Below are 11,356 nucleotides of genomic sequence, written 5' to 3'. Positions count from 1 at the left end.
GAGTTTCTTTCCTCCATCTTTGTGTTTGCTGGCGAAGGCTCCGTTCTTGCTCTTGGTATATTTATCTATTTACACAAATACTTCTCTTTTTTCTGATCATGAAGTCACTCAATCATACATAAATCTGTTTTCTGTTGATGTGGGAACTTGAATGCTCTGCTGATGGAAATTGCAGAGCAATTGCACCGCTATTGGTCCAAAAAGAGGTCATTTGGAAACAATTGCACCGCTGGCTATTGGACTGATAATGGGGGCTAATGTGCTGGTTCCGGGGGGGGGGGCATTTTCAGGCGCATCCATGAATCCGGCAAGGGCGTTTGGACCGGCTTTGTTAGGGTGAAGGTTGAACAACCATTGGATCTATTGGCTCGGAGGTGCAGCATTGTCCGGTTTGATCTATGAGTTCAGGATCATACAGCCGGAGGCTTTGCCACACCAATACACCATACTCAAACCCACACCATATTCCTGTGATAAATTTTTCGCATGCTTAAGCAAACAATATTAAGATTTAGACAAGTTTAAATCAAAGAAATATACGCATATGTTGTAAAATGTTAACAATACATTCTCTATTTTACATTAAATATTTCATTATGTAGAGAAACAAATCCCATATGTATAGAAGACTATCCACAAGCACCACAGGCTTTGCCTATTCTATTTTACAGCAGAACGCATGAAAAACACTGATAATTGGAGGCATTGCCGAGTGAAGTCAGAGTTCTGTATGATCACTAGATCTTTCGATGGAGGTAGTATTTGGCTACCCAAGGCGCAAGTTGTGTGACATGAGGGGTCCTTGGGTTTTCAGAGTAATAATCAGACCAAAAGCAAGGAGATAAAGGATCAGCTAATTGACCATCAGAGTATATGCAAAACGGCAGCCAGTCTTCACCACCATTCATTCTCCTTTTACGCTCTCTTGGATATGCTAATGGTGCCTGAACATACCTGCATATGTCAGGTTGAAATATGAATTCAAGTCTATCTATACAACCGAAATCACAAACTAGAACATGTTCCCCAGGTCAATATAAGTTTGAGTAAAGTTTCTCGCTACTGACCGCTTAATAGCAATCTTTGAATTTTTTATATCTAAAACTCTGGCATAAATATTCTAGATGATACATGTTAGCACAAATGATTTTTCATTAGAAATTAAAAAACTGCCATAATTTAACATGTGGTCACTGGTCAGTAATGAAACTTAAAAATTTAAAGAAGAACCTATGTATGCAGTATGCATAAAAATAAAAGAAGGCGAAGTGACGTGTAAACTAGAGATTTTATCCTAAATTAGAAAAGACAAATTGGAAATAGATTAAATATCACTAAATGAGAGGATCTGGATAATTTTACTACACCAATTGCTATAATCCCCAAGGATCAGAATCTTCAAATGCCAAACCAGCTTATGGCTGAATAATCAACAGCGTAATTATTATCGAACTGATTCTCTGTCATATATATTATATCAACGTGTCTTGAATATTTTATTACAGGGTGTTCAATTATTCATCACATGACTTGTTCATTGTGCGTAATACATATGATAGACGGTTCTCTCACCTCTGACATCAATGAACTTCTCGCCCCAGAATTATTCATGAGCATACTACACAATTAATATAAGCCGTGTTCTAATCTTTAAAGGAGGGCCAAAATATTCTATACTTCCGACACAAATTAACTGACAGCTAACCTAGAAGTGAAGTTCTGCATGTACATTCCAGTGCATTTAAAGTTATATTCGAGTAAGATCGCATACCTGATACCATCAAGAACAGCGTCCCAACAAAAATGTGTATGGCCAAACACATGACAAGCAGAGTTGCTCCCATTAACACTATGTATAGATCTAACTCGCGTCTCGAGGAAATCAGAGCCAATAATTTTTGGGAGGTTGGGATAAAACAGCATTCTTTTTTCTGGGCATAGCTCTTGCCTGCAAATCAAAAACAAAGGAAATAACTGCCAACAGTTATGACAAGACTTCAACATACTAATTTAATCATTTTTACTGAATACCATAACTATTAGAGGGGAGAGAGAAGTTTGTTCCATTTTTATTATCTGTTGTGTTGAGATTAGAAAAAATAAAAAACCTGTCATATATATATAAAGAAAAACACAACAATTTCTAAAGACATATTCTTTCAAATTCTATACTTCCCCACAATAGGGCTATTCTCAGAGCTACTTTTTGGCCCAAATGTTCTTAACCCAATCATAACTATTGGATAAAGAAATTGGTTCATATCTAATAACAATGCAAGGACCCCAACTAGTAGTGTATAAACAAGACCAAGAACTAAGTGCATACTCAACCTGGGAAGAAAATGTGAGAAAGATATAACTTGGTTGCATGTCCTCTGGATATCGGAGACTGCATTCTGATTACTGTTATTCATCGTATCAAAGTACTGTGCAAGAGAAACGCCTTCCTTTGATAGCTGATCAGGCCATTTGCAAGCATGAAAGTCCTTGCAAGCCTGATCATAAAACAATGATATGTTGGAAATAATTATTGTAACATATAAAAATGTGTAAATTTACTCTTTGAGTTTCTCAAACAAACTTATAGGCAGCTAACCTGCACATAATTAATCATAGAAAACTAAATGAGTACCAATGCATAAATATAACAGTAAGCATTAAAAGTAAATAATATGTCAGCTAATTTGGAGTACTATGGAGTTCTACAGGAAATTGGTGTTTATTAGATAATTAATTGAAGTTCCATCACCAAATTAAATTGAAAGGGTAAAAGTTGAGACTCGGTACGTTTGATTATGTGATAGACATTAGTATAGATAACTATATAAGCATGGAAAGGGACAGGACTACAAGAGCAACTGTCTTTCGAGAAAACAAGTTAAGCTATTTATTTTGTCGATGGAAGCTTTGGAAAGAAAATATTATGTGGGACTTGATAGACTTATGTGATGTGCTGAAGCACCAGTTGATAAAATGGATACACCACATAAGTACCAAGCAGCATGCATATAAAACCAAATATTGAGGATTTGAACTCCTTACTAGGAGAAGAGAAAGTGAATCACCATCTCCAGAGGTGGAATGCGAACACCAGTAATTTCCTCTTCTCTATCAAAACTCTGTAAAAACGTTATAACAGAAAAGATTATTCCAATAACCTATTCAATTCAAGATAATAACTAATCGCTAAACAGTTAAGCAGAATATATTGTGCAACACTTACCTCATGGTACCAAGAGAATAAAGGGATGATCCCTAAACTATCTATGGCCATAGGGCTGGTCTCCACACCCATTCTTTTACATGCATCAAGCAAATTGTCAAGCTTTTCAAGAGAGTCATGCTGCCAACTCACAAATACACAAATGTAAAGTTTCTGACATATAATCAGGAAATAACCTAGAATAAAATCCAACCATAATGCAACACTGAATACACTTCTACTCTAACAGAAGAAATTTTACAAGATATATTCTGTACAAGATTATGGTCACTATGACAGCTATACGGTTTTATTGCTGCGGTTCATTAAGTATAGATTGTCCAGTATATACAGGTACATGGTGAAACTTCAGATTGTTCAATATAGTTTTAATACAATCCAAGCAGCACTTATGTCATATTGATCCGGCAAAAACTAGCTACACACAAGATTTTCACACTTTCAACATATATTGGAGCATTCGATCAAATTATAATGTATCTTAATTGTCGCAAACAATTAAACATAAGCTTATCGGATAAAATGGAAAGAATTTTGTTGACTTCTAAATCTAAACGTGGGAAGGATATATTCACAATACAAGTTATCATACTATAATCTGTATCACAAGTAATTCTAAAATGCATGCCCAAAATAGTATTTCTTACATATTTTTCTTTCTCCCACCGACACCAAAGATCATGGTTCCCCGGTACATAAAAAACATGTTCAAATCTGTCTTTTAGAAGAGACATGGTCTGAACAAAATTCTTGAATGTCTCAGCTACATCACCGGCAACAAGCAAAATATCTTTCTTGTGTGTCACCATCGAGATGTGGTTAACCCACATCATGTTCTCAGCATAGTCAGTGTGCAAGTCCGAGAGTACAAAAACTCGTAACCCAGTTCTCTCTTTACTAACACATGGCAATATCTCCGGTCTTCTTGTACATTTCCACCTAACAATTCTTCTGCAGTTTCCCGATAACTCATTTCCAGTAACAAATTTGCAGACAGGCCGTGTACGTAAAGTCGGCCACGAGGGGACTAACCACAATACCATGTGAATACAAAAAACTAATCCAAAGGTTTCGATCTGCAATAAGTTAAACCCATTTCAAGATTGTGTACACATGAAAACTAAAGCCTAATTATAACAGCTGATGAATTCTTAACATGTCCATAAGCATCTACAAGACTTAAATACTAACAATCATGAATAAATAGAGGCAAAGCTTCCAACTTTTTAGCAAATGAATTAAACATAAACACAGAATACTATTAAATTCATAGAGCACAACAAAATAAAAAAAATTGAAAATAATGGTTCCAGAGAAACAGAATTCATATTTGGATAGATGGGTAATTGATGAACATTCATAAGCGTGCAAATAAGTAAAGAATGGAACAAGAAATATCAGCTAATGGAGCAAATTTACTGAGAAATTAAAAAAATTACCTAAGAAGCTCGTGCTGAAGAAGATGGATTGTTAATTAATGATAATGCGTTGAATTGAATGAATATATGGGGAGAGATTAAAGAAAACATTCAAATTACCAGTCGTCATCGTCTCCTGGTAACTATGACTAGTATATATGGAGGTATATGCATTTCTTTATATATACTAATTGCCACCACGACATATGACTGCTTGTTTAAATTCACAATAACTTTGTACAGCAGTATTTTCTATGGTTTTTCTGTAATTCTATGATTTTTACAAAAAGAAGTCAGGAAATCAATTTTTGAAAAAATTTAAGAAGAAAAATCACTGCTCGTTAAAAATGAAGTCGGAAATCAAGAAGGAGAACACGAAACAAACTCTCTTAATTTGAGTTTTTATATTTTAAAGATATATTTTACAAAAACGAGACTTAAATGACGAGCTTAAAAATATATGTAAATATTTTGATATCCCCACACCTCAATCCAAACAACACAATTCTATGTTGATGAAATTTATACAATCATATTTAATAATAATATATTTCTATGCGACGAAATATTACTAGATAAAGCTCATTCTTAATTCTGCAATCATATAATCATATTGAGAGGTGGTATTGATCTCGCGGCTATTATCACCCACAATCCATCTACTTCAAGATTATCTAGTTAAAGTGATACGCATATTGACCTTGTGATCACTACCGTCTACAATCTTTCCACCAATTAAATTGATACTAAAGAGTAGTGTCACATAACTCTTTAGATACTAGCAGAAATTTAATTAGATCCACCAATTAAATTGATACTAGCAGAATTTTGATTAAAAACTGTATCATAATTTGAGGGCATTTGAACTTTTCGCACAATCATCTCATTTGAACGCATCCACATGCATTGAAAAATCACATGTTCGGTGGTTTTCATGTTATCTCGGCAAATTAAACGCATTGGTGTGTAAAACTGGTTTCTTTTTATTTTTATTTTTTTAAGTTAAAGCATTTTCGACATTCTCCGTAAAAAAGATTTTAAATATGTGATGTATGTATGGACGAAGTTTGTTCTAAAAATATCTTGCTTAACACCTTAAAAGAAGAACATCAACCGGAAATAGAGCTTTTTATCTTGTTAAAAGCAATCTGAAAATCATACTTACCAAAATAAATGTCACTAGCAGTATCTCAAGGTCGATCCTTTGCATTAAAAGTTAAAACAAATGATAGAGATATTATTATTTTTCGCTACTGTTACACGAGAACAGATCCTTAAGTTTAAAAACATACCATATGATGAAATTGATATCGTTATCATTATCAACTTGTCATCGTAGACTAATAAGAAGAACTTTTTTTTTTTTTGCTAGTTGATTACACACGCACACGCGGGGAGTCGAACTCCCGACCTCCCGCAAGGGGGAATAAGAAGAACTTTTCTCACAAAGAAAGGATAAACAACCCAAATAAATTGAGTACAAAACTCACTAAGAATAAATCCGATGAGGAGTATATTGTACAATAAAAATAAATAAAAAAATTAATTTATTTGGGACTTTCTATAAAAAAAAAAAATCGATGAAAGCCCCGGTCGACGGCGGCTAGTAAAAGAAGAAAAGGTAGAATCTTTTTTAGTAATCTTATAAATTTCAATAATTTTGAATAAGATTTCTAGTTAAATCATGGACATAACAGAAATGGAGCACGCAACTAAATTGTGGTATAATTTCTAAGCTGAAATATGTGTCAAACCATTTTATATATAATAAAGTTTATTATCAAAAATAATTAGATTGAAGTGTGAAAATTTATTAACAAAAGACGATTTTTTGAAATATGATAAAATAATAATATTGTGTAAAATATATAATCACTTAGTCAAAAAATATTGAACAATCAATTAATTGAAGTATAATAAATTTATATTTGTACAATCAAGTTGAATTTTTAGGAATAATATAATCAAAGTCGATGTACGAGTGCAGATTTTTAGGAATCATATTATGTGTTCTAAATAATTTTCAAAATTCATAGAAGTATTCCCAAATAATGAGTTGTCTAATATTTGGATGATATCAATCAAAAATGATGTTTGGTCCATTATTATTACATCTAAATTTTTTTGAGAATAATAATTTTGGAATTTGTAGAATTTTTCAATTTTTTCAACACCTATTTTCAAGATCAGGGACTTCTCTCCTAAATAACGAGGCCGGATAAAGTAGCGCAAAAAGGTAACAAAAATTCAATAAGCTACCAATATGATCCAGTGCCAATCCTTCAACTTCACATTTGGAATCGATAGGTACATTAGCTGATCAGAATAACAAACATCAGTAAACTGCAAAAAAAATATAAGGATATATATTAGAGAATGCCTTAAAAAAAAGGACTAAATTTTATGACAGCCTGAGCATGGGATACCAGATGAATTTAGTATTTAATTTGCAGGGTAACAATATACACATACAAAATTTAAGCTCTGCAAAGGCGAAGAGTACATGAATGAGAGATCTGAACTAGGTCGACAAGTCAAGGGTAAATGACTTACTAAAAATTTAAATTAGTGAGATTCTTGAAAGCTCTGCAGATTCAGCTGCTTAAAAAACTTCAAGAAATAATATTCAGGAGCTGAATATAGAACTGCAATAGCAATTCCATCTTCGCAATGCTGCATAGACAATAACTTAGTTGCACATTTTAAGCAATTCTTATAGAAACTCTAAAGCAAGGAAAACTTATAACAAGGTGACATTAAATTGCTTTTAGTTACAAAGACAATATGCACCTCTTCCCCGATAATCAAAACATCGACATCCACCCATTCAGAATTCTGAAATCCAGGAAGCCTCCCTTTTCCTTTGTAGAGATCAACCTGAAATGTCATGAAGATCACAGTGCAGTCGAGAGGTTTACAAAGACTAGTGAAGTAAAAAATTACCAGTTTTCTTGTGCATATAAAATTACCATGTCAAGTCACTGATTTTTATAAACTAATATAGACACTATAGTATTGAAAGTTTCAAACTGCATAGGAGAACAACTTACAGCTCCATACATTTCTTCAAGATCGATTTCTGGACGAAGCTTATATTTTTCCCCAACTTTTGCCCGGAACATCACCTGTAGAAACATAATACAAAATAACTTTATTGAGATAGATATTGACTGGAATATCCCAATGTTTGTTCTATTAATATGTTTAATAATTCGGCAAAAAAAATAAAATATGTTTAATATAAGGGTTATGATGATCAAGCTTCAGTTGCTGCATTAGCTCTGTAAATCATCAAATGACATTGCAATTTCAAGTGCATCAAAACTACAACTGGTCCCAAAAGTTAAGTGAAGCGATAAGAAGGAAAACCATCAATACCTTAAAAGACACAGGCATGGTAGTTATTTAAGCAAATAATATGAAAAATATATTATGCATAGTACAAAACATTAAAAGGAGATATTCACATGGTAGTTGATAATTAAACAAAAAGAGATGAGGGCGAGGTGAAATTACTTACCTGGCCAGCTGCCATATCAAAATCACCAGTCAAATTCACAGCTTCAACATATTTGCACAACTCAGGCTCTGAAACATTCTCTATGCCTCCAACCTCGTGCCAAGGAGCATAAAAATTCCTCAATTGAATGACTTCTGAAGCGAGATAACCATTTGAACCAATATATAATCCTGAAAAAACTGAATATATTAGTTAACTCAGAAGAACATAAAACTTAAATATGGAATACTGGGATGAAGAGTATAAAAACAACGAGACACATTCATATTAGAGGTTCCAATACAGAATACAAACACCGCTAAATATATTCATCACACTACCATTTAAAGGATCAGATGATGTTGGAATGTCAATCCGAATGAAGTTTGTTATTCGAGATAGAAGCGGTTGTTGGTTTCTTGCCCGGCTGACGAGGAGCGAAATATATCTATCTTTGTCTTCCTTCGGTGAAATATTCTGTAAAATGAATACGAACATAAGATGTAAGATAATATCCTTAATAATAGCTTCAGTCACAGAAGTCTAATACAAAAGCAGTAGAACAAACCTTCATGGGTGTCCCTATGCCAATAAATTCAACAAACTTAAAATAATCATGGTGTGTAGTACGATAAACTTCATGATCATTGTCGTCATAAACATCTTGATCTTGGTCTCCTTCCAGCGTCAGACAGAATAAGAAGCTTTCTTTTCTCTCAAATGTTGCTGGTACCCGAACTACTTTTTTATTGTGAGTCCCAGGAACCTTCTCTACAATGTCACCAACAACAAAGCCAGAGCATACTGCAGCTTTCTCTACGAGTGAATCCACTGCAGCCCCATTTGCCTGATCGGTTTTACTACTTGGTCTTGTCAAGGGAAACATGCCAATACATACCTTCATGTCCTGTAAGGACCCTGATGAATATGGACAAGCTTCCTTATGCTTTATATAGATGGCCTACAAAACAAACATTTGAGCTTATGATAAGAAAATTGGTAGATGACTTTAGAAGCTCAGACATCTACTTTTAATTACTGCCTCAGTTTCTTCATTACTAGTAGCAATCAACAAATTTAATCTTCTAAAGCATCTATTTTGATGTCATCAAAAAGAGTTCAAATGATAAATGGTAATTGTTCAGAGCTTAAGCTGTTTAGTTGTTTAATCAAATCTAGCTGAAAGCAAGTAATGTACTTTGTTATAATATTACATGATGTATGCAACTACTCTTCATGCAAAAGATTTTATAGGAGAATCAGCTTGTATATAGAATTACCTGTTCCTTGTATTCACCTTCTGAACCAATCGCATATATCTCAAATACTGGAGTTCCAGTTTTGGCTGTTGCGAGCTGCCTGAAACCAAAACACAGTCGCAATCAAAATCCTTTAACAAAACAGATACTAAGTTTTGTTCAACACAATAAGAATCTGACAAAATTAATAGAATTAACCAATAAAAAAAATGCATAGTGTGATTCAATAATGTAAGCTAATTAAAAATCTGACAGGGCTGGACCTGACATGTAATTCAGGTAAAACTGTTCTGTAAATTTTCAACAAGGATGTCATTAGTTTCACAATCCATACACTTTTAAGAAAGTGTGTCGACAAGTAAGATATGGCTTGCCAATGCGATAACTGACTACCATGTTACTCTTTATGTATACACACTATACAGTACTGTGATTAAAAGCTGATTCCAAACACAGTTCTTTGTTAAAGAATGGATGTTGGAAAAACTATCGACCATACCAAGGACTATAACTTCTTGCCAAGTATCTCCCCTGCTCCGCACTTATATGAACAATTTGACCAGAAGGATATTTTGCTTCTCCGGAAATTCCAACCCACCAACCATCCTGAAAAATATATATACAACGATCAACTTCCGTGGTTGAAACAAAATCACAAAACGAAGAAAATCTGACATTGATAAGAATAATCCACATGTACTCATATACATTGAATAAAAGTACCTGAACAAGAGTCAATTTTGGAAAATACAAACCACAAGATACTCTGGAAACTTAACTAAAAATACTACTACATTGGAAGTAAAACCGAGCTCGATACCATGCTATTGTTAAGTAACCTGCTCATCTAAATATTAAGGATTAATTTTGGTATTAACCGAATTTCATAATTTCCAACATTAATCAGTGGCGAGATTCTATTGATATCGACATCCAACAACATCCGGCCATATAATACTTAAAAATGACTCCACTCATTGAAAAGCTAATCAAGTCATAAATCTGGCAAGTAATGAAAAGAGAAAATGAAACCGAACAACAAGGGTAAAAACAGTTCCAAAAAGATGAGTTAAAGCAGTTACGAGTTGTCGATCAAGCGAAGCATCGGAATGATGATGGTGGTTTCCGGGAAGAAGATGGCGAGAAGTAAGAAAGGTGGAGCGAGCATAAGAAACAATACGAGTAAATATGTTAGAAGTTGATACTGAGTTCCCGAAAGTCATCAACAGCTTTCTCCTTTTCATACCGGCAGCCATTGCAAGTGGAAAAATGGCGGTAGGTGAGTCGGATCACGCAAGAACGAGAGAGTGAGAGACAAAGGGTGAGTAGCAGCAGGCTCTAGTGCCAATGCTGACCAAAACTAGAAATGTCTTTTGTTTTGGAGGGAACGACCACTTCCCTTGACTACTTCATTATGTATATAGATTTACATCTTTACGTGTGATGTGTTCGGCTGGGAATCAGACTGTACGGAGTCAAAATAAAGTATAAAGAAATAATGAAATTCTAGTTCTAGACATATTTGGAAAATATGTGCATAATAAGTTGGATTAAGCCGGTCTCGCCATCAGAATTTTGTCAGGTATAGAAACAATTCGTCTAGCAATCTACAATATCAAAAAAAATCAATAACCAAGTCTTCTGGGGCTGTCAGGTGCATGAGAAGGATGTGATCGAGGTGCATGAAACGGATGTGATCGCCTGATCGGTATCACACATCATACCCACCGGAACCTGGTCGCCGCATATAGTTTCAAAACATAGATTTCCCAAACATTCAGCATATAAAGCCAAGCAAAGTTAAAATTCCTTAAACAAAGCTTCGAAGTTAAATTGACATTTTATAATGCTGATTTTCAAAGAAAACACAGAAAGTAAATTATGTATTGAGAAAATCAGAAAACAAGTAAAGAAGAAATTTGGAGACCTCAGACTTATGTCTGAACAAAGGAAGCTA

The 11,356-nt window shown here is 34.0% G+C and overlaps 2 protein-coding genes across 2 annotated transcripts; both read right to left on the bottom strand.

The window, feature by feature from the left end:
- Window positions 1-518: 518 nt before the first annotated feature.
- Window positions 519-4,816, bottom strand: LOC108211812 (uncharacterized). The gene is made up of 7 exons (XM_017383506.2): window positions 4,663-4,816; window positions 3,871-4,299; window positions 3,224-3,343; window positions 3,066-3,119; window positions 2,332-2,495; window positions 1,772-1,948; window positions 519-954 (listed from the first exon to the last, which is right to left on the bottom strand). The coding sequence occupies exons 2-7, from the start codon at window positions 4,264-4,266 to the stop codon at window positions 738-740; spliced, it is 1,128 nt and encodes a 375-aa protein (XP_017238995.1). The 5' UTR covers window positions 4,267-4,299; window positions 4,663-4,816; the 3' UTR covers window positions 519-737.
- A 1,886-nt stretch (window positions 4,817-6,702) lies between these two features.
- On the bottom strand, window positions 6,703-10,775 carry LOC108211437 (protein EXECUTER 1, chloroplastic). The gene is made up of 10 exons (XM_017383039.2): window positions 10,482-10,775; window positions 9,899-10,005; window positions 9,421-9,499; window positions 8,709-9,101; window positions 8,482-8,617; window positions 8,162-8,331; window positions 7,692-7,766; window positions 7,432-7,518; window positions 7,195-7,314; window positions 6,703-6,984 (listed from the first exon to the last, which is right to left on the bottom strand). Exons 1-9 carry the CDS (start codon window positions 10,653-10,655, stop codon window positions 7,207-7,209), a joined length of 1,329 nt encoding a protein of 442 aa, XP_017238528.2. The 5' UTR covers window positions 10,656-10,775; the 3' UTR covers window positions 6,703-6,984; window positions 7,195-7,206.
- Window positions 10,776-11,356: the final 581 nt, after the last annotated feature.

This window comes from Daucus carota, chromosome 3 (assembly GCF_001625215.2).
Source record: "Daucus carota subsp. sativus chromosome 3, DH1 v3.0, whole genome shotgun sequence".
In the NCBI taxonomy this organism is placed as follows: Eukaryota; Viridiplantae; Streptophyta; class Magnoliopsida; order Apiales; family Apiaceae; genus Daucus; species Daucus carota.
This window is presented reverse-complemented; position numbering and strand designations above follow the sequence as displayed.